Source organism: Brassica napus, unplaced genomic scaffold, assembly GCF_020379485.1.
Source record: "Brassica napus cultivar Da-Ae unplaced genomic scaffold, Da-Ae ScsIHWf_3088;HRSCAF=3902, whole genome shotgun sequence".
NCBI lineage: Eukaryota > Viridiplantae > Streptophyta > Magnoliopsida > Brassicales > Brassicaceae > Brassica > Brassica napus.
Genome location: NW_026016323.1, coordinates 500,624 through 524,024, shown reverse-complemented (window position 1 = coordinate 524,024; position 23,401 = coordinate 500,624). Strand labels below are relative to the sequence as shown.

Below are 23,401 nucleotides of genomic sequence, written 5' to 3'. Positions count from 1 at the left end.
AATAAATGTATAAGAATTGTTTTGCTTTTAATGAATTTAAAAATATATTTTTAGTGATGGTAAATATAAATAATGGTACCAAGAAAGTGGTAAATATGAAAATTTCCTAAGTTGTATTTAGATGTTATATTTACATGATACATCCAAATATAAAAAGGAACATGACCTTGGTTTGTTAATTTTGTTGTTAACCTTAGTTATATGAGATTGGTTTAGGTATCTCTATATATGTGTGCTGTCTTTAAAAAAAGAAGGTATATATGTGTGCTGTTGCAGTTGAAATATATATAGTCTTCATTGTCAAATATATCCAAAATTTTTTTCTAAATTTATATTAGTATATCTAAGTATTTATTTCCAAGTTTGATGATATTGCTGCTATCTATTTATCTATCTATAATATTATTTGTTAAGTGATTTTTTGGATTCAAACTCTTACGTTAAAAGTTAGATTGATTAAAGTTGATGCTACCCTTAATAATAATTATATGTTTTAAATTTATAAGTCAAAATATTAATTCAGTATATTACATATTAAATAAATTATGTCATTAGTTTTGAAAGCTGATAGGTAAGTTCGTCAACTACGTCAAATTAATATCTAATAGGATATTATTGGAAAAAAATATATGTAACAACACACTTTCTAGAAGTATATATACTAAACCTATTTAACTTTATGCCTTACGATCATAAATCTGTTTAGGTTTTAGTTTAGTTTATATTTTTGTTTGTTACCCAATTTCATATTGCGTCTAATATCTTATGTGGTTTTGTAATTGTGCAATTTGTTCTTGTATTGTTCGGAATCTTATAATCTATTTTTATATTTCTCAGTGGTTGTGGAGATAGAAAGGAATTCTATTGGCTGAAGTAAGAGATGTATCAACACATAAAATGCAGATAAATATAGCTGTTTTCTTTGTTCTCGTTAGAATTATTTCCTTTAGTTTATTTTGAATAATCTGATCATGGCAATATTATTTTGTTTTATGAATCATTGGAAAATGGCTTTACACATGAAATATACGTATAACTATTTGATTTTGAATAGTTTGATCAGACATCACTATATTATAAAGTAATATAATAAAATTAGACGAAAAATAGTTTTTTTTTGAAAAAGAAGATAATTCCTATATAAATTATGTTGTTATTGACAAATAATATCAAACATTCCTAGATACACAACTACTAATCAAATATAATTTTTTAAGAAAATATTTATACTACGGGAGTGTTTCTAATTATTTTTAACCCAATATCAAAACATTTTGATGTAAAATATGTCAAATATGAAAATTTGGTGTTTAACATGAATTAATTAATAATCCACGTAATAATAAATAGGAAAAATGTCTAAAATACTACATTCCTAATAGTACTTTTCATGTTTAACTTAACCACTGTTACCTTCAATTTTAAAGAGGTAAAAAGAGACATATAACCCTAGAATTAATTAATATAGAGTAAGAGTTTAAAGTTGAGGGGTGGGTAGGATTCTGAAAAATAAAGTTTAAGATTCTAATAAATACATAAATAAATACTTAATTTTTTTTTAAAAAATGGTTTCAAAAATAAATTTCGAATTTTGAAAAGAAGAAAACTCAAAAAACAAATTTCATAAAAATAAAAACAAAAATTGAAAAAAAAATTATATAAAAGTTCAAATTTGAAAATGTATAATTCAAAAACTATTTAAAAAAACTATTTTTTTATTTTTTATTTATTAAAATAATTATATATATAAAGCAACGATATAAGAGTCTTTTGCCTCTTATGAAAAAAATTGTGAAAAGTCTCTTTATTGAAGGTAAACATAAATAGTAGTACCAATAATGTGGTAAAGATGAAAATTTTCCTAATAAATATTTGATCTGATAATTATACCCACACGTGCGAACAAAAACCCTAATTTTTAATTATATATTGAAAATAGAAATATTCATATATAACCTCCATAAATTAATAATTGACTAATTACTAATTTGATAATAAGTAGAATTTTGTTTTGAATTAAAGTTCTCAATCTATTAATTTGTGAACAAATAAATATTTATTTATAGAGGTTTAATTAGATTTACATAGATACCAACTAAGTTTATGCTTATCAAAATCCATTAGAATATTACAAAAGGCAACACTTGATTATTTTTTCTCGTTCACCGCCCAATTTTTGCGTTGGCCGCCTAAGTTTTTTTTTCATTCATGTAAAGTTGAAACACTTGATTATTTTTTACTCATTATTGACATATTTTGTGTAATTATTCATTACTAAATAATTACAAGTAGCTATCAAACCCAAAACAAACACATACATACTGCATTTAGAGATTTTTTGTACCAAACACACCATAATCTAAATGTTGGACAAATAAAAAATGGGCTGTTTAAAATTATATATAAAAAAATATATAATTATGTCTATAAACTTGTGTCATCATGTTTAAAATTAACTAAATATATTATAAATATATTAAATTATATTTAAAACTAGATCTCTCGTAATTTCGAGTACTTTCTGATTTTTTGGTAATTCGCTAAGTCCAAAATTGTCATCCGATTAGGGGCTAACGTATTTCCGAACATAGGGTCAAACACCGGGGCCACACCAATCAGTAATCACCCTCGTCTCGATGAGAGGATCTCTAATTATTATTATATAATCTATTTACTATTAGTATTTTTCGAATATTAACAAAAACGAAAACATACTAAATGCAAAGGAAACACTTCAATATCCGGAAATATAAATAGCTGACTTCCTGATGGTGATTTAGTAGAGGCACACAAACACACGCACCCACACATACTCTAGAGGCAGGAGAATCAATCCAAGATGAAACGAAAGAGATGTGACATGGAAGAGGCAACCAAGAAGAAGAAGATGACAGCGATTGGATCGGCCATTGAAGAACTCTCTGTTCTTTCCATAGCCAAGACCACAATAGTTACTACCAAAACAGAAACCACCAACATCATCAGTTTACCTTTGAAGCCTCTCCTCTCTTTCTGCAAATTAATCGTCCAAGTTCTTGGTATATGTGTGTATATATATATATATATATATTCAAAAGTAGTTTTACGAAATGTTATGCAATTTTTGTTTACTTGGTATTGAGAATAATATAAAATGAAAACGATATGTTCTTCAGAATCTAGCTCACCGTACTATTTAGTTTTCTTAAATCAAGCTTAACTAGCTTCTCCAATGGTTGTCCTGAAACCTTTGTTGATTGTTTGCAGATAAGATTGGCCCGACAATGGCTGTTCTCCGACAAGACATTGATCAAAATATTCAAGTAATTAATTTTTTCCTTTTTTATTAATACTAATAATGTTAATATACACACGCATCATTTTCAATGTTCGTAATCGCTTGCGTAAACAGTTTAGAAATATGTATTTTGGTAACTAACGTATTAATTAGTTAGAGTGATTAAAAAAAGTAAAAAACTGATGTCCCTTCTACTCGACGTCCAAGAAACTTTCATCCCTTTCGACACACGGACCCGTCTACACCTTTACATTGCTTTCAGGGTCATTTTCGTCATACCTTCTATCTCCTCTCGAATGAATGGACCTTATTTCTTTTACCCCATCCTCATTTTTTTATATTATTCATTTTATTGTAACCTTTTATATTATTGATTTAGCTCATCCTGTTTGTTGACTTGGTGTAGAGATTAGAGAAGATGTGGGAAACTGATCCTATCGTGTACTCAAATTTGGTTGAGATATTGAGAAAAGAAGCGAAGGAAGGATCCTCTAAGAAGCCAAAAAGCTGCAGCAGAGCTGCTGTTTGGCTAACCAGGTACGCACCATTTTAATTTATATCCAAATCGGTTTGGTTAAGACCATATATCAAATACGATCCAACAAATTTTTGTACTCCCAAAATATTTATAGAGCGATGGATTTTACATTGGCCCTATTGCAACGGCTTGTCAAAGACATGTCACAGAACATGCAACAAGCCGTCGAAGAAAGTTATAATTTGACTATAAAACCTTGGCATGGATGGATCTCTTGTGCTGCTTTCAAGGTACTATTATTATATTACTGTTCTTTATGATTATAAACTCCAAAAATAATCTTAATTGAACAATTTCTTGGATTTTGTTTGTATGTACCTTAAGGTTGCTCTTAAGCTGCTACCAAACAACAACACATTCATCAACGTGCTTGCGGGTAAAGACGAGAGTTACCAGATGGTTCAAGATGATATAAGAAGTTTGATTTCTTTGCTCATTCCACTTCTAAGCCAGCTCCATTCTATTTTGGTAAGATTATCATTACCATTATTATTATAATTAATAGAGAGATATCAGATATGTATGGATCTTTGTGATTAGTTTTGATTTGTTTCTCTGATTTATTTGGTTGCGGTAGGAATTATACGAAGTGCACAAACTAAAGTCAACATGAGAAAGAGAACCGAAAAGGGAAGGATTTAAAGGGTTTAGTTTGGTTGTAACACAAAGTCTAACTTGTAGCATCTCTTTTCTAATGAGTTTTTATCAATTTTTCTTCGAATGAATTGTTCGTCTAACAGCTTTATCATGCATGCAATGATGATTTTCTTTGTTGGTACATGAGTGTGTATGGATCATACATACATGTATTGTTGTTTATATATGCCATGCACGCACGAAGTGGCAGAGCTAGAAACTTTTTGGACTGAGGTCAAATTTTTTTTTAACATAATCACTAACAATATAAAACTTATATTTTACGACCTTCATAATATGAAACTTTTTAATTACAGTTTCATTGACTATATATTTAAATATTGTTTCGATAAAAATGTAAAAATATTTATTCCAACCAATTACCATATTTGACAAAGTTCTCAAGTTAAATATTTGTATTTTACTTTGTCTCTTTGATTATGGTGATATTACAATATTTTTTCACCAGGATCATCTAGATAAATTGGACCATTAGTTATCTAATTAATAAAAAATTAGTCCATTTCTAAATATGAAACTAGCTGCTAAAAATATTCAGATTATAAACATAAATCCTATATTTTTATTGAATTTGAATCGATGAATCATAATCATTTTTAGTTTGATAAATAAATAATCAAAACATCAAAGTATAAGATAAAAAAGAACCCAACTTGAAATTAGTCCAAAACATGTTTGCTCTCGCGTTTGTCGAAAAATAGGAGTTTGTTTATTAATTTGTTTTTAATGTTCTTGATATAAATTATTATACTATTTAGGCCTAATATAATTTGGGCTTAAAACTAATATGCAATTAAGTTTAAGATAAAAACATATTATTGGTTTCATGATTTTTTCAATAGTAAAAACAAAGATAAAATTTAATACAAATCCAAATTTTAACAAATAAATGATATAACTGTATTAGTTATATAAGTGTGTCTTTAAATTTTAATGTTTTAAGTATTTTGGGGGGTTTCTACTTTTAGTGGGATCAAATTTAATTTTCTATAGATCAAACAAAGTATGGAAACTGATGATACTAAATTTAATTTTCTATTGGAATCAATACATTTTTACTCAAACAAATATGCAAATATTAAGAATAAAACCTAGCTATCTACTCTTGAATCAAAGATCTAATTAGAAGTTAGAATCTAATTCTCAATAAACCATCACACACGATAACAACATTGAACTTAATCACTAAACTAGATTTTGATCCGCGCAATCGCGCGGGTGTTTGTTTTCATTTTCTATATATAAATTATTGTTTTTAAACATTAGTGGTATATATTTTTAACGTTAATCATATACTTAAATGTTTATATAACTATTTCCAATACAATAATTTTATAATTTACATGTTATAATTAATCAATTGTTTAAAATCGTATGTATTTTCACTTCTTATTATATATTTATCTTATTATATTTGCATTTAATTATAAATCAAATTAATATATTCATGAGAAAACATATTTGAAAATTATTTTATATTTAATTTATGCTAAATTCTGACCGTGCTGTATTTATTTTTACTAATATTTTATGCTTATTCATTTTAGATAATATATTATTGTATATACAAAAGTCTAAGATATGTTAATTTTTAGACATGTATTATATATGGTTTGCTAATTTTAAGCCGTTCTATCATCATATTATATTTTTAAAATAAATAATTTCTATTTATGAATATAAAACTTGTAAATTTACCAATTGAATATACTTTTATCATATTTATTTAAGTATAATAATTGTACTTTAACATGGTCATGACTATAAAGTAGATAAAATATGATATAATTTATTTATTTTTCATTTTATAAACGATAACTTAAAATACATTAAATTATTGTTAAAATATTTTTACACAGATTTATTAGAATTTTTAAAATATAATATATAAATATATATTATATTTAAAATGAAAATATATTATGATTAAAGTAGTTTCAAAGATTTTATATTATAAGCTTTAAAGAAATACATGTTAATTTTTATAGATGTATTATATAGTTTGCTAATGTTAACCCATCTTACCAACATATTAGATTTTATTTATCAACATAAATATTTTATACTTACGAAAATAAAATATATAAAATTTAATATGATTGATTATATGATTGATTATGATTATATAATATATAAAATATTACAGAATTTTATTTTAATATGATTGATTATGATTATATAATATATAAAATATTACAGACTTTTTTATTTTTTTATTTTATGAACGATTGCTGAATTTATTAATGTATAATAATATTTTAAAATAATTTTAAAATTATTGAAAATATTTAAATATAATTTCAAAAATGAAGATCTTGTAAAAATATTTTAAAACAGAATTATTAAGAATTTTAAAATAAATATATATATATATATATATATATATATATATATATATATATTTAAAATTAAAAGATATCAAAAGATATTATGATTAAAGTATTTTAAAGATTTTATGTATTATTAGTTTTAATAAAATACATTTAATAAGATTTGTAAGTGATGGTCCAAATTAAAAAAAAAATCACACATAAAAGAAGTTATGACTTTTATTTTAATATATAAGATAACAAGACCAAATCATTCTCAGCATCATCAGGGATAAAGCAGTAATAATTTTTAATTTGCAATATAAATTCCAATTTGAATCAGAGCCCATTATTGGCCCAATCTGTAGATATCGGATTTTATTTTCGGCGTGGCACTTCCTTCCTTTCAGATATTCAGTTTAGGTGGCTAACTTTTTGAGAGACTTACATAATAGGACACAATCTGACTTTTGTTTACATTAAAAGACACATTGTCTCCTTTGCACACTTTCTCTAGACAGCTGTCTTTTCTATGACATAAATAACCTTGCTTTTTGTGTAAGGAGGAGTGTGTTTCTTTTAAGAAGGCTACCGTAAAGTGAAGAAGTAGAAACTAAGTTTGTCTTTAGTTACACAATAAATGATAAAGGTTAAAAGAAAAAGGTAACTGTATGGGAAAAAGTGAATTGTTTAAGGACGTTAGATCTATTTATATGCATAAGATCTAAGGCTGAGAATATAGTTTAAATATTTGGAGATGTGTTTGGTAATGGGTGGAGTTCGTGGTGGACAAAAAGAAGATGGTCGGATTGGGGTTCTCAGGTGTATTGTGGATGGGACTCTCGTGGTTTGTGTGATTGTTGTGGTGGTCAGATGTGTTGTGGATGGGACTCTTGTGGTTAGGGGGAGTGTTGTTGTGGTCGGGAGTGTTGTCGTCAAGGCTCTGGTGGCCAGTTTGTGAATGGATGCCGATGTTGGCTTTAGTCTGGTGACAATGCTAGTGTGATCTTGTAGGCTTTAGTCTGGATGGAGGTAGTGTTGTACAGCATATTAGTTAATGATATGGGAGTGGCTTCCAAGTGATTCTTCTTCCTCACATACTCAGTTCGTGGAATTAAAGTACATGAATAGACATAAGCTGAAAGGCACATTGAAAACAAAACAAAAGGTGTCTATTAGGTGTATCATGTGTGGCGACATAAGACGGGTTGTTGTGGTTGGGTGAGTTGTGGTCGGGTAAGTCATGGTTAGGCGTCAGCTGTATCCATATCCACCACCATAGCATCCACCATCACGACATCCATAACCACCTCCTCCTCCTCACGTCTTCTACCTCCGTATCTACATCCGCCACCACGACATCTACCATCGCGGCATCCACCACCACAATCAGACAATAAACTAACTTTTCATATATGAATCAGTTGCGAAGAGTCTCACGGGAAGACGGTGGTCTATGGCGTCCTCTGCAGAATCTGAAAAAAGGAAAAATCGTTAATGGTGGCTGTGGGTGGAAGATGAAGGAACAACGGCGGCGGAGACAGAGTACGAAACGGAACTCACCTTCCATGGCGGGTTTTTCTCAATCAACGGTGGCTGGCTGTGGTTAATGACGAAATCAACTATCGCCGGAGAGGATCTGATTTTTAGAAACTTGATTACGGTTTGGCGAAGGTTTGAGTTTCTAGATCTACAAGAAATCGGGGGAGAGATAAAACTAGGGTTTGTCTCTTGAAATCTACAAAATGAAAAAGAAAAAAAAAGATAGACTCTTTCAAAATTCAAGTAAAAAATATCTGAAAATATATTATTTGTTTTATTTTTACTAGTTAGGAAAACCAATTGTTCTGGTTAGAAAATTCATGAAACTCACTTTCACTAAGAGGTGAGGGTTAAGCTAGACATTTCACTAAGAGAAAGTGTCCACTAAGACCAAAGTGTCTTAAAGTGTAATTCATAAGATGAATTGTGTCTGTGGGCGTAAATATCTCTAACTTTTTCCTTCTCATTAAATATCAAAAAAAGTTGGCCGGAAAGCTCACAGGGCTCGAGGAGGTTGCAATGGAAGACAGCGACACCGCTAGAAAAAAAGGTGGTTCACACAGCTTTTGTCTTTTTCTTTGACGACAAACTTCAGAAATAAAACCCCCTTCAAATACGATAAAAAGATATAAATGCATAATGTTTCTTAAAAAAAAAGAAATTTATCTCCTTCATAAATGGAAGAGATCCGTGAATCTCGTCTCCTCGTCGTGTTAGTGAATGCTTCATGTTATTATTACGTAAGCAATTACGCACCTCTATGAAAGTTCGAGAGAGACATAGAGGCTGGAAGATAAAAAGTTGGTTGTCCCCTCGACGGCTAATTATAAAAAAAGACAAAGAAAAAAAGTAAGAGAAGAAAGCTATCAATCATTTTTTGCTCAACAAAGATTCTAATCTGAGGAGATGTGGACAAAAGGTAGATACATCGCTTTTTACTCAAACTCCGACCTCACGTTTCAATAAAAAGGGATAGCTTTTTCTGCTCATTTGTGTAATTTGATTCTGCTCTTGCTGCGTCCTTCTACAATGGCGGTTTCCATTGGTATGGTTCACTCTTTTTCTTTACTCACTCTGTTGCTTTCTTGGGCTTTTACTTGTTTCATTGCTTAGTTTTCAAGTTTGTGGCATTCTTGGGTTGTGTGTGTTGGGAGGTTCTTGGTTTAAATAATCTTATATGAGAACAATCATTGATGATACTATATATGGTGGGGGAACTTTGTTATTCACCATCTTTGGCTTCTTGTGTTCCTCTAAAGACAAAAAAAAATGGCTATTAAATAAACTATATAAGTGTTAGTGATTTGCTGATTTATTTAAAGTCTCTTTGTGATTGTTTTTTTTTGTCATGATGCAGGGGGCCTTCCATGGTGTGAAGTTGAGCTAAATCTTGGCTCTAAATGCTTCCAGAGAACGACCATAGATCTCGTTAATCTACTGTTCCTCTCCTTCTTCTACTTGCTATTGATAGCTGGTTGTGTTTCACAGCGTTTTACTCTTGGGAGCCGCAAGAAAGGCTGGATCTTTGTTGCTGCAGCTATATGCTGTGTTGCTACTAGCATTGTATATCTTGGTGCTGGACTGAAGAATCTAATTGCTGGTGCTAATGATGAAGTCTCATGGGTTGCTTGCTTTGTTGAAGGGATCATTTGGGTTTCACTTACGGTTTCACTGCTTGTTAACGGCTCCAAGTGGATCAAGATTCTCGCATCTGTTTGGTGGGTGTCTTTTGCTTTGCTGGATTCAGCAGCAAAGATTGAGCTACTTTCTCAGGGGAAAAGCATCAGAATATTTGACATCATTACCTTGCTGATAAGCCTTTTGCTTCTTCTTTGCTCCTGGATGAACTTGAGATCTTCTCCAGAAGCTCAAGATTACAGCACATCAGTTCTTTCTGATCCTCTATTAGCTGAGAATCCTAGGAAAAACTCGGTGAGGTTAGCAACAGCTGGGTTTTTCAGCTTTCTATCCTTCTCTTGGATGAACTCTTTACTCTCGTTGGGCTTCAAGAAACCATTAACCCCAGACGATATCCCAAGTGTTGTCCCGGAGGATGAGGCTGAGTTAGCTTACACTAAATTCTCCAAAGCATGGGATGATGCTCTTCTCTCAGAGCCAGAGGGAGCCAAGGAAAGAAACTTGGTGTTCAGAGCCGTTGCAAAAGTCTACTTCAAGGAGAACATACTCACAGCAGTTTGTGCACTCTTCCGAACAATAGCTGTAGTATCTCTTCCTCTAATGCTATACGTCTTCGTGGATTATGCAAACAGTGACCACCGCGATCTCCGCACTGGTTTCCTCAACTTAGCTTGTCTAGTTATGCTGAAGCTCGTTGAGTCCTTGTCAATGAGACACTGGTACTTTGCAGCAAGAAGATCAGGGATGAGGATTAGATCAGCGCTGATGGTCGCTGCATACAAAAAGCAGCTGAAGTTGTCAAGCTTAGGGAGGAAAAGACATTCATCTGGAGAGATTGTGAACTACATCGCTGTGGATGCGTATCGAATGGGAGAGTTCTTGTGGTGGTTCCACTCAGGATGGAGCCTTACGCTGCAGCTTTTGCTTTCCACAACTGTACTTTTCGGAGTAGTTGGAGTAGGAGCTGTTCCAGGTTTGATTCTTCTTCTCCTCTGCGGTCTTCTTAATCTACCGTTTGCAAAGATGCTGCAGAACTGCCAGACCCAGTTCATGATCGCGCAGGATAAACGATTAAGATCCACTTCGGAGATTCTGAACAGTATGAAAGTCATTAAGCTGCAGTCATGGGAAGAGGAGTTCAAGAAACAGATAGAGTCTTGCCGTGATGAGGAGTTCAAATGGTTGGCTAAGGCTCAGCTGACAAAGGCCTTTGGTACTTTCTTGTATTGGATGTCTCCAACAATAGTTTCTTCTGTTATCTTTGTGGGGTGTGCTTTAATGAACAGCGCGCCACTGAACGCAAGCACCATCTTCACGGTTTTAGCTACGCTGAGAGTTATGTCAGAGCCGGTTAGAGTTATACCTGAGGCAATTTCTGCTATCATACAAGTGAACGTCTCTTTTGATAGGATCAACAACTTTTTGCTTGATGATGAGCTCAAGATTGACGAGATTGAAAGAAGGGGTGTGGAGAAATCTGGAACAGCAGTTGATATACAAGCAGGGAACTTCAGTTGGGATCCAGAAACTAAGCATCCAACTCTTCGAAATATAAATTTGGAAATCAAGAATGGGCAAAAAGTTGCGGTTTGTGGACCAGTTGGTGCAGGTAAATCATCTCTGTTGCATGCAGTGCTCGGAGAAATACCTAAAGTTTCTGGAACTGTAAGCAAAGCAGCCACCAAGAATCTCTCTTTGTTCATGTTTATTCAAAAATGTTTACTTTATGTTGTTCAATTGAAACAGGTAAAGGTCTCTGGGTCAATTGCTTATGTTTCACAGACCTCTTGGATCCAAAGTGGTACCATCAGGGATAACATCCTTTATGGGAAGCCAATGGAAATTAGACGATATAACGCTGCTATTAAAGCATGTGCTTTGGATAAGGACATAAATGATTTTGGACATGGGGACCTCACAGAGATAGGACAAAGAGGGCTTAACTTGAGCGGAGGACAAAAGCAAAGGATTCAGCTGGCGCGTGCTGTCTATGCTGATGCTGATGTTTACCTCCTTGATGATCCTTTTAGTGCTGTTGATGCACATACAGCTGGAGTTCTTTTTCATGTAAGTGAAAAAACATTGATTTTGACGAAACTTTCTTAAAGAAGGCTTCTTAATATGTTTAGTTGTGACTTTGCAGAAATGTGTTGAGGACTCGCTGAGGGAGAAAACTGTCATTCTGGTCACTCACCAAGTTGAATTCCTCTCAGAAGTTGATCAAATTCTGGTAAAACTTGAGTAGCATCAGATAAAAAAGACTGTCTATGTCTAAACTTATTAATGATTGATGATCTTAATCAGGTTATGGAAGAAGGAAGAATCACTCAGTTAGGAAAGTATGAGGAGCTCTTAATGATGGGAACGGCATTCAAACAGCTGGTGAATGCTCATAACGATGCAGTAACTGTGTTACCTTTGGCTAGTAATGAAAGCCTAGGAGATCTTACCAAAGTGGGCAGAGACAGAGAGATAGGAAACATCCAGGTTGTAGAGAAAATCGAAGAAGAGATCACAACAACAACCAATGTTCCAGGGGCACAACTTACACAGGAAGAGGAAAAGGAGGCGGGCTATGTTGGATTGAAACCTTTCTTGGACTATCTAAATGTCTCCAGCGGATGGTTTCTTCTGTCGTCAAGCGTATTGGGTCAGGTCGGCTTTGTAGTTTTTCAGGCCGCATCAACATACTGGCTGGCTTATGGAATTGGGATCCCTAAACTCACAGCAACAATGCTTATTGGAGTCTATAGCGTCATCTCAACTCTTAGTGCTGGTTTTGTATACGCGAGAGCTGTAACGACTGCCCATCTTGGACTAAAAGCTTCTAAAGCTTTCTTCTCTGGTTTCACAAATGCAGTCTTCAAAGCACCAATGCTTTTCTTTGATTCTACTCCAGTTGGACGCATTCTCACCCGAGTAAGATCTCTTTGCTTATATGAAATAACACTACATCTCAGTCAATGTATGATATATAATTGCATGTAACATTTGCAGGCATCATCTGATTTAAACGTCTTGGACTTTGACATTCCATTTGCAATCATATTTGTCGTATCACCTGCCGTTGAGCTCACTGCTGCACTAATCGTCATGACATATGTGACATGGCAAGTTATCATTATCGCTCTTCTTGCTTTAGCGGCCACGAAAGTTGTTCAGGTACGTATCTTCCTTTGACTTATATTTGTAGCAGCAAAGAAGTCATTATTAATTGTCTCTGCCTTCTTCTCTGAACAAAAGGAGTACTATTTAGCCTCTGCAAGGGAGCTGATTAGGATCAATGGAACAACCAAAGCTCCAGTGATGAACTATGCTGCAGAAACCTCGCTTGGAGTGGTGACAATAAGAGCTTTCGGAACTGTAGATAGATTCTTCAAAAACTACCTAAACCTAGTGGACGCAGATGCTGTGCTGTTCTTTCTGTCTAATGCAGCCATGGAGTGGGTGATTCTGAGGATAGAGACTCTTCAGAATTTGACTTTATTCACTTGTGCACTTCTGCTTATCCTTATTCCCAAGGGCTACATAGCTCCAGGTGCACTTTTCACTTTACATGTTTCATAGCTAATGGCAGTATCATACTGAAAGGTTCTCCATGAACTTTGTGTTGCAGGTCTTGTTGGGCTTTCACTATCCTATGCACTGACACTGACACAAACTCAGGTCTTTCTAACTAGATGGTATTGTACCTTATCGAATTCAATCATTTCGGTAGAGAGGATAAAACAGTATATGAGCATACCAGCAGAGCCTCCTGCAGTTGTTGATGATAAAAGGCCACCTTCCTCATGGCCATCCAGTGGTACCATTCACCTGCAGGAACTTAAGGTATATAGAAACATTACTTGTTATAAGATGATGGTTCCAGTTATGTTAAAGACATATTGCTTTGCTTCTTTTTCTTTTGAAGATAAGATACCGACCCAATGCTCCCTTGGTTCTCAAAGGAATCTCTTGCACATTCAGGGAAGGGACAAGAGTGGGAGTTGTGGGGAGAACGGGAAGTGGGAAAAGCACGTTGATCAGTGCTTTGTTCCGGTTGGTGGAACCAGCAAGTGGTTGTATATTGATTGATGGCATTGACATAAGTAAGATTGGTCTAAAAGACCTGAGAATGAAACTCAGCATCATTCCTCAAGAACCAACTCTCTTCCGTGGCTGCATAAGGACCAACCTTGATCCTTTAGGTGTTTACTCTGATGATGAAATATGGAAGGTAAAAATAAGAAACAAGAATTGAGATTTCTATCTGAAACCTCTCTAGTGAACCATTACTTTTGCGTGCAGGCTCTTGAGAAGTGTCAGCTTAAGGCCACCATTAGCAATCTACCTAATAAACTTGATTCTTCAGGTTGAGAACAAAAACAAGATGCCATGTTGGCTTGTTAGCTCTCTTTATTGACAACACCTTTTTGTTTGTCTTTTTCTTGACCCGAGAAGTGAGTGATGAAGGAGAGAACTGGAGCGTGGGACAGAGGCAGCTGTTCTGTCTTGGAAGAGTCTTATTAAAGAGAAACAAAATATTGGTGTTGGATGAAGCTACGGCTTCCATAGATTCAGCCACTGATGCAATCATCCAGAGAATCATAAGAGAGGAGTTCGCAGATTGCACGGTGGTAACAGTTGCACATAGAGTTCCAACGGTTATAGATAGTGACATGGTCATGGTTCTCTCCTTTGGTAAACATCTTTGTCGTCTCAAATGATCATTACGTCTTTTGGGAAACTATATGTTTAATGGGTTTTGGTTTGGTTTTTGAAAACAGGTGATCTTGTGGAGTACAACGAGCCTTCAAAGCTGATGGAGACTGATTCTTACTTCTCCAAGCTCGTTGCTGAGTATTGGGCAAGCTGCAGAGGAAACTCTTCTCAGAATCTACAAGCTCACATCTAAACTAAATCGTTCAAGTCTATGGAAAGAAAGACCATTTCGTAAAACTCATCAAGGAAAATTATTCTTAATTAAGTTTTTTCGATGTAGTTCACCAAACTCTCTGATTGAATCAGTTATTATCCTTTCACCAGCCATCTTCCCTTCACCGGCGATGTTCTTTACAGTGGAACACTGATCATACTCTGCCTCAGTCTCACCCACCGGCCTAAAATAAAGAAGCTATAAACTATCCAAGATAATAGTTTTAAGTTACTTTTGGAAAAATGTATACACACATTCTGAAACCAGTATCATATACACGATTGTCTAATAATAATATATGTAATTAAGAAGAATGCAAAAGATATGAGATCTGTTAATTGATAAATAATTGGTTTGTTACGTTAATAATTGTTGGTAGTTAATTATGCAGCTCATGTTCCACGTTTCAAATCCATGAAAAAGAACGACTACATTTTGGACTACTTCCATATACTAGAAAAGTTTACATAGAGCTGACTATCAAAATCTTAAAACATGGCATTAAGCCAATGGAAGAATATTATGAGAAATTTTGACGTTTAGGAAACGCTTGGAGTTCAATGGTCATGAAGAAGCATGCAATCATGATTCTAGCTAGGATTTGTTGGCTCAATCAGTCGTAGAATTCCTTCTCCCCCCGGCATAGCTAAGTGTATGACTCTATTGGTCATAGTTTCCTGCTGTTGCGGTGAACCCTCGGTAACTAGACGTAGTCTCGAGGCACCCCAAATGAGTTATTACCAACGACCAGATCCGTTGGAAGTCAGTCTGAAAAGGTACTTTAAATGGATTTCCAACGGATTTTACTGTCACTTCCATATGGTTGAAAATTGTTCTTCAGTCGAAAAGCATTAGAAATTTCTAACCCTTTTCTAAAAGAATGAGTATGTCATAATTTCCAAGGAGTTAAATTATCAGAAATTTTAACTGTTTATCACCGCTAAATGTTATCAAAAATTTCCGACAATCCATCAAAAAATTCCGAGACAGTTTTCACCAAAACATTTTAACAGATAACCCATCAAAAATTTTCGAAAGATTTAGTCATCAAAAAATTATAACAGATTAAACCCGCAAAATTTTAAGAAACATTTTAAAAAGCAAAAAATATTTTTTTGAAAAAATACATTTTATATTAGTATTATACATATAATACAAAATTACTTTTTTACAAATCGTATTTTCAAAATATTTTGGTTAAATGCATAATAGATATCATTTAATAAAAATGGATTTTATATTATAAAAAAAAGAATTTTAGGAAAATTTTTTAAGAAAATAATTTCAAGGGTACAATACTAAATACCGTTTATAAAAACAAATGTCATAAAATAACATATTAAAAACCATATTCTATTTTTTTTTAAAAAATATTAAATTTAAAATATTTTTATGATTTTCAAAAAAAAAAGTTTTTATCAAAACACATAATAAAAACATTTTAAAAATTGGTTTCTAAAAACAAATTGATGAGAAAGGCATTTACAATTTTGTTTATTATAAATTACATAATAAAAACAGATATTCAATAAGAAATCTAATTAATCTAACATCAATCTAACACAAAATATCTAGAACTATCCTCAATCAAACACAAAACTAACAAAGTTAACACAAAACATGTAGATCTGACCATAAAAGATATCACCAACCACAAATCCATAGTTTTAGTTATTCAAACCTAAAACTAAAAAAAATCTACAAAATAATGGATAATAAACCTTAGATTCACGTCAAATTACATATTTGGAAAATTATTTGGTGTATTTTTAGTCCTATTTGGAAATATGGAGGAGCTTGTGAAAAAGTGAAAAAGTGAAAATATGAATACAAGATATGTTTGTCAAGTGAAGACGAAGAAGATGTGAATATATATATATATATATATATATATATATATATATATATATATATATATATATATATATATATATATATATATTTAACGGGAAAATGGTTGGATTTCGTTTTGCTGTGTAACTTTTTATGTTTGCGGATAAATATCTGGTTTAAAATGGTCGGATAATCTATTGAAATTTTCTGACGGTTTAGTCAATCTGAAGTTTCTAACGATTTTCTCATGGAATTTCTTTGGTTTAGGGATCAGGGATGTAAAAAAATTGTGATACAATTAACGTAAAGTGGTCTAATTTACTAATTCTATATGAAATTATGTAAAGTAAAAGTTTCTTAGATTACATAAATTTGACAGCATTATAACTATTTCGAAAATATATGTTACTAGGTTATCATACACTAATACTTACACTTATTCTAATTTTACATCATACATAAAACCTGATGATTTACTAGATTTATTTCTTAAACCATATTTCATCAGAATTTTTTAAAGTTTTTCTGAAATTTTTTTTTTTAAAAAGGACTATTATACCCGCCAGAAATTTCTGACAGTTTTTCTCACAAACAAATATCCATCAAACATTTATACCAAATTTTGATAGATTTAGTTTTTTTTTGGATAATCCTTTGAAAGCCGTCAAGAAATTTCCGACAATATTCTTACAAATAAATATCTGTCAAGAATTTTTGAGGAATTTTGACGGATTTAGTTTTTATATAATCTGTTGGAATTTCATAAAAAAGTGATTGATTTTTTACAAACAAATACTTGACGAAATGTCTGACATAATTCTGATGTCAGTTCTGTTTGCTATTTTTTTGGAAGCAAACAAATACGCGCAAATTTTTTTGATGAAATTCCGACGGATTTTTTCTTCCGGATAATTAATTAAAATTTTGTCAAATTTTTTAACTTAAATTGGTTGAAAAGTGTGTAAAAACTACTTGTTTTCTTGTAGTGATTACTGGTAAAATCTCAAATGCAATATGTTATATAAAAGACCTTAGAAAAGTTATGAGAGATAACCAAATGACTAAGCATATAATTTGAAGTAATCATTTTTTTTTGTAAAAATGAGAATACTGATTATGCTTATAACTTTTATCTATATACGAAAATACATAAATTAAATGTTGATATTTATTCATTAAATATTGCAAAAATAAAAGAGTTCTTTACTTCATATTTGGTTGCCAAAAAATTAATTAACTTATTTTTTAATGAAAATAAAAATTAAAAGAAAAAAAGGCTGATCTAAGATTCTGTGCCCGAGTTTATTAATGGGGATGCTCTAATATTATGTGAGATTTACCGGCGGCCTCGGCATCGGTGTTTTCCAGAGCAACCAGGAGTGTGTTTGTTGGCAGCACGGGGAATGCCACCAGGGTTATAACATGCATAATTTGTAGGATTTTTTTGAAGGCATTTGTAAACGGGATTGTCTTCTATCGTCTGACCCTCTGATTGCTTCACAATAACAGCGGCAATCACGCATGCCTTCATTTTTTGTTCTTAAGGGAAATACGATGGATACTTCTTCTTTTTGCTTTTCTTTTTGCGTGAATTAGATGTACAGTAGGTCTATATATAGAAAGAAAATTAGGGCTACACTAATTTTAGCTGATCCGACTAGATGCTAAAATAGGATTCTTTGGGAGACTTTTCCAAGGTTATGTTTAGGGCTGGGCAAAAAACCCGGATCCGAAGAACCGAACTGAACCAGGTCCGAAAAAGTAGTAACAAATCCAAACCGAAATTGATTAAATATCCGAACGAGTTCAAAATTTTGGTATCTAAAGAACCGAAACCGAATCCGACCCGAACTGAAATATCTCGGATACCCGAATGTAACCGAAATAGATTTATATACCTAAATATATTACTTATTTTTAGATTTAATATATATCAAAAACATCCAAAATATATAATATACTTTTAAGTTGTCTAAAATACTTGAAAATATACATAAATAGTCAAAAATAAATATCTAAAATAGCGAAAATATCTTCAAAACACCACAATGCTTAAAATATCTATTGATTTTGAATCTAAATATTCAAATCAAACCAATTTATATGTTAATTTTAGGTATTTTCACATATATTATACAAATTTATATGTAATATATTATTTTGTTTTACAGATTTGAGAAATTTTAAGCATATAATGAATATTAAAATTTTAAAAATAATTAAAATAGGTTATCCGAACCTGAACTGAATCCGCAAAGATTTGAACCGAACCCGAACCGAAATTTAGAAATACCCGAATGGGACTGAAATTTTAAAATCCGAAAACCCGAAACCCGATTAGATCTGAACCGAACCCGAATGGGTACCCGAACGCCGACTCCTAGTTATGTTGGGTTTTGATTTCGTTTTTTATATAAATAAGGTATTTACAATATCACAAACTTGAAAAAATGAGATTGGTCAAATTTCAAACCATTATATAAAAATTGAGTATGTTAAACTCTCGGATTCGGTTTGATTTCAAATTAAAATTTTCATTATTATGTTTTGTAGCTCACCAAACTCTCTGATTGGATCAGATATTGACGATAATACCCTTTCACCAACCCCTCAAAACTGTCTTCTTCCCTTCTCCGGCGATTCTTTATTGTGGATAGCTGCGTCATACTCTTGCCTCATTCTCACCCACCGGCTAGAAAAAACAAGAAAGCTAAAAAATTTACAAGATAATAGTTTTAAGAACTTGTGATCATGTCCACACGAGAAGAGACGGTCACTGATCAGAAACATAGCAGTGCTGACGTCATTTTCCGATCAAAGTTACCAGACATTTACATTCCAAACCATCTCCCTCTCCATGACTACATCTTCCAAAACATCTCCGAGTACGCCGCAAAGCCTTGCTTGATCAACGGTCCCACCGGCGACGTTCACACATACGCCGACGTGCATGCCACGTCACGCAAACTCTCCGCCGGTCTTCGCAAGCTCGGCGTGGGCCAGCACGATGTCGTGATGATCCTCCTCCCGAACTCGCCGGAGTTCGTTTTCACCTTCCTCGCCGCCTCCTTTCTCGGCGCAGTCACCACCGCCGCGAACCCTTTCTTCACCCCGGCGGAGATCTCTAAACAGGCCAAAGCCTCCGCCGCGAAACTCATCGTCACGCAGTCCCGCTACGTCGACAAAGTCAGAGACCTCGGCCTCTTGATCATCTGCACAGACTCCTCCTCCCTCATCCCCGAAGGCTGCCTCAGCTTCTCCGAGTTGACTCACTCCGGAGAAGAAGACCACGACCCCCGAGTCAACTCGGTGGAGATTTCCCCTGAAGACGTCGTGGCGCTACCTTACTCCTCGGGCACGACGGGTCTCCCCAAAGGAGTGATGCTAAGTCACAAGGGCCTCGTCACGAGCGTGGCGCAGCAAGTGGACGGAGAGAATCCGAACCTCTACTTCAACAAAGAGGACGTGATACTCTGTGTCTTGCCCATGTTCCACATCTACGCCTTAAACTCCATCATGCTATGTAGTCTCAGAGTCGGTGCCACTATTTTGATCATGCCCAAATTCGAGATCACTCTCTTGCTAGAGCAGATCCAGAGGTGTAAAGTTACAGTGGCTATGGTCGTGCCACCGATCGTTTTGGCCATGGTGAAGTCTTCGGAGACGGAGAAGTATGATCTGAGCTCGGTGAGGATGATTAAGTCAGGTGCGGCTCCTCTTGGTAAGGAGCTTGAAGATGCCATCAGTGCTAAGTTTCCTAACGCAAGGCTTGGTCAGGTTTGTTCCATTCTTTTTGGCATTGCATGTTAATAAAAAAATTTCTTGTCAGATGATTACTTAGCTTTACTGGTATGTCTTACCATGATTGATAATATGTTTGGTTCGTACTGGTTATCACATGTAGCTATGTAGAAGCAACCACGTGATTCTACATATGTCGGCCCTTATGATGAGGTTGCGTGTGGTATTTGGACCCTTTTAATTCAATAATTACGATATTAAATTTTACATTTGGACCATCTGAAACTTTTTTTAAATACTACTCCCTCCATTTCAAAATAGATGATGTTTTAGTGAGTTTTTGATATTTTAAAATAGATGATGTTTTCATATATCAATCCACTTTTTCACTTTATCAAAAACTATATAACCAATGATATTTTGTAGTATATTTTGTGATTAGTTAAATAATTTTTAATTTATATTTTAATGATATTTTTAAGATAAAAGATAAGATTTTTAATAGTTGTGTACAATCTTAAAACTTCATGTATTTTGAAATAGATAGAATAGTTTTCATCGTAGGATTCCCTATAAATAATTTTTTATTTTTTATTGGATCATGAACCCTCGTTTTTATGACCTTTTGCTCCTTCCCCTCCCCCCTCCCCCTTCCACTTTCTAATTCATAAAATTTTAATAGTTGTGCACAATCTTAAAACTTTATGTATTTTAAAATAGATGGAATAGTTTCATCGTAGGATTCCCTATAAATATTTTTTTTATTAGATCATGAACCCTCGTTTTTATGACCTTTTGCTCCTTCCCTCCCCCCTCCCCTCCTTTCTAATTCATAAAATTTTCTAAGCTTTAAAATATTGAATTTAAACTTCCGAAAAAGCTTTTCAAATTGACTTGAGATGATCTTTCGTATACGTTTATGAATTATTTTTTAAACACTTTTTTGTTGTTGGCGCGCGGTTTTAGAAATTTAGAAAGTAAAATCTTAACTTCTAAGGTTAATATTAAATACACCTCCTTAAAGAGTCAGCATTAGTGGAATAATTTAGCGGATAAAGTCGATATAATTCGCATGATGGTTACACGCAGGGCTATGGAATGACAGAGGCAGGTCCGGTGCTAGCAATGTCACTAGGGTTCGCGAAAGAGCCGTTTCCGGTGAAATCAGGAGCATGCGGTACAGTCGTCAGAAACGCCGAGTTGAAGATCGCTGATCCAGACACTGGAAGTTCCCTTCCTAGGAACAGTCCCGGAGAGATATGCATCCGGGGCCACCAAATCATGAAAGGCTACCTCAATGACCCGGTGGCCACAGCAGCAACGATAGACAAAGAAGGTTGGCTTCACACCGGAGACATTGGATTTGTCGACGATGACGACGAGCTTTTCATTGTCGATCGCTTGAAAGAGCTTATCAAGTACAAGGGATTCCAGGTGGCTCCGGCGGAGCTCGAGTCTCTCCTCATTTCTCACTCGGACATCAATGATGTTGCAGTGGTCGCGTATGTCGATTTTGAGTATAGTCTTTTACGTTATGATTATGTTTTTTCTACTTTGCTCAGTTTTTGAAAGTGTTATTGGATTTGCAGCATGAAAGAAGACGATGCTGGTGAGGTTCCTGTTGCTTTTGTGGTGAGATCCAAAGAGTCAAATTTATCGGAAGATGAAATTAAGCAATTTGTGTCAAAACAGGTAATGATTATTTGGTTATGTGAAGATAAATCCAGTTTTGATGATTTAGGGATCCCAACGTTAATTGTTTGTGTAATGCAGGTTGTGTTTTACAAGAGAATCAACAAAGTTTTCTTCACTGACTCCATTCCTAAAGCTCCATCCGGGAAGATATTGAGAAAAGATCTAAGAGCAAGACTAGCTAATGGATTGACGTAAAGTGCTAAATGATCAGAAACAAATAAATATGCATCTATATTATTAAAATTGAAATACCTTTTAGTATTGTTTTGATACATTTAGTATTGTTTTGATACATGAATAGTAGTATAAATGATAACTAGATTTTTCACCCGCACGTCCGTGCGGGTAGATTTTTATTTTATAAATATATAACAGATACCATCGCAAAACTTTCAAAGATACAGTTTACATTTTAGAGTTATATATTGTGTAAATCTATAATGTTATTGGTTATGTTTCTTATTTGATATTATTAATGTATAATGATTTGTTTTATATATTTTACTTTATTATTAATTTTTATTATATATTAATATATTTTCGAATTTGCTAAAATAAATTCATAGTATGAAATAAATAAATTTAGAATCTCCTTTATTTTTTTTCTAATTTTTACCGACTGAATACAATACATTTTAAAAGTTTTATTTAGTTGTACTATAGAGCTGATATTTTTTTAGCATAATTTATTTTTCTATGTTATTTATTTTAGTATATTGTGAGATTTTATAAGTAAATAGATTATAATAATACTATATTATTAATTATGAAATGAATCGCTGCATTAATTTAAAAATATTTTAAAAGTTTATTGAGATTTTGTTAGATTTTTTCCAACATATTTTGTTATAAGTAAAAATAAAATTTAAATTTACAGTTAAAATTTATTTATTAATATCTATATAATTTATAAGATTTTTTTTATAAATGTTATATATTAAATAGATTAACTTAAATAATCAAATAGATGTATAGACCTAGTATGAATTGTTTATGGTATTTCTTTTAATAAATAAGATATAGAATATAATTATAAAATTTGAAAAATACCATACATTTTTATTTTATTTTGTTTTATAATAAAATCTTATTTAAATTAATGTATAATAGTATATATTATTAATTACGAAATTAATCAATGGTATTAATTTAAATAAAATATTTTAAATTTTTAGAAAGATTTTATTAGATTTTTTCTCAATATTTTGTTATAACTAAAAATAAAATTTAAATTTACAGTTAAAATTGATTTA

The 23,401-nt window shown here is 32.8% G+C and overlaps 3 protein-coding genes across 5 annotated transcripts; all 3 read left to right on the top strand.

The window, feature by feature from the left end:
• The first annotated feature begins 2,695 nt into the window (after window positions 1–2,695).
• LOC106421844 (glycolipid transfer protein 3) lies at window positions 2,696–4,593 on the top strand. 2 transcript variants are annotated; one of them, XM_022719546.2, is made up of 6 exons: window positions 2,696–3,044; window positions 3,247–3,302; window positions 3,684–3,814; window positions 3,910–4,045; window positions 4,140–4,283; window positions 4,393–4,593. In XM_022719546.2, the coding sequence occupies exons 1-6, from the start codon at window positions 2,840–2,842 to the stop codon at window positions 4,426–4,428; spliced, it is 708 nt and encodes a 235-aa protein (XP_022575267.2). In that variant the 5' UTR covers window positions 2,696–2,839; the 3' UTR covers window positions 4,429–4,593. The 2 variants fall into 2 exon arrangements, with proteins under 2 accessions (XP_022575267.2, XP_013718140.2); XM_013862686.3 differs by having other exon boundaries at window positions 2,698–3,038.
• A 4,410-nt stretch (window positions 4,594–9,003) lies between these two features.
• On the top strand, window positions 9,004–14,988 carry LOC106421949 (ABC transporter C family member 8). Of its 2 annotated transcripts, none has more exons than XM_013862782.3 (12): window positions 9,004–9,368; window positions 9,681–11,626; window positions 11,708–12,028; window positions 12,105–12,191; window positions 12,266–12,880; window positions 12,959–13,123; window positions 13,205–13,499; window positions 13,578–13,792; window positions 13,875–14,180; window positions 14,252–14,315; window positions 14,405–14,644; window positions 14,731–14,988. In XM_013862782.3, the coding sequence occupies exons 1-12, from the start codon at window positions 9,353–9,355 to the stop codon at window positions 14,856–14,858; spliced, it is 4,398 nt and encodes a 1,465-aa protein (XP_013718236.2). In that variant the 5' UTR covers window positions 9,004–9,352; the 3' UTR covers window positions 14,859–14,988. The 2 variants fall into 2 exon arrangements, with proteins under 2 accessions (XP_013718236.2, XP_022575268.2); XM_022719547.2 differs by having other exon boundaries at window positions 9,215–9,242.
• A 4,293-nt stretch (window positions 14,989–19,281) lies between these two features.
• On the top strand, window positions 19,282–22,539 carry LOC106421832 (4-coumarate--CoA ligase 2). The gene is made up of 4 exons (XM_048774349.1): window positions 19,282–20,489; window positions 21,543–21,955; window positions 22,043–22,145; window positions 22,227–22,539. The coding sequence occupies exons 1-4, from the start codon at window positions 19,464–19,466 to the stop codon at window positions 22,341–22,343; spliced, it is 1,659 nt and encodes a 552-aa protein (XP_048630306.1). The 5' UTR covers window positions 19,282–19,463; the 3' UTR covers window positions 22,344–22,539.
• Window positions 22,540–23,401: the final 862 nt, after the last annotated feature.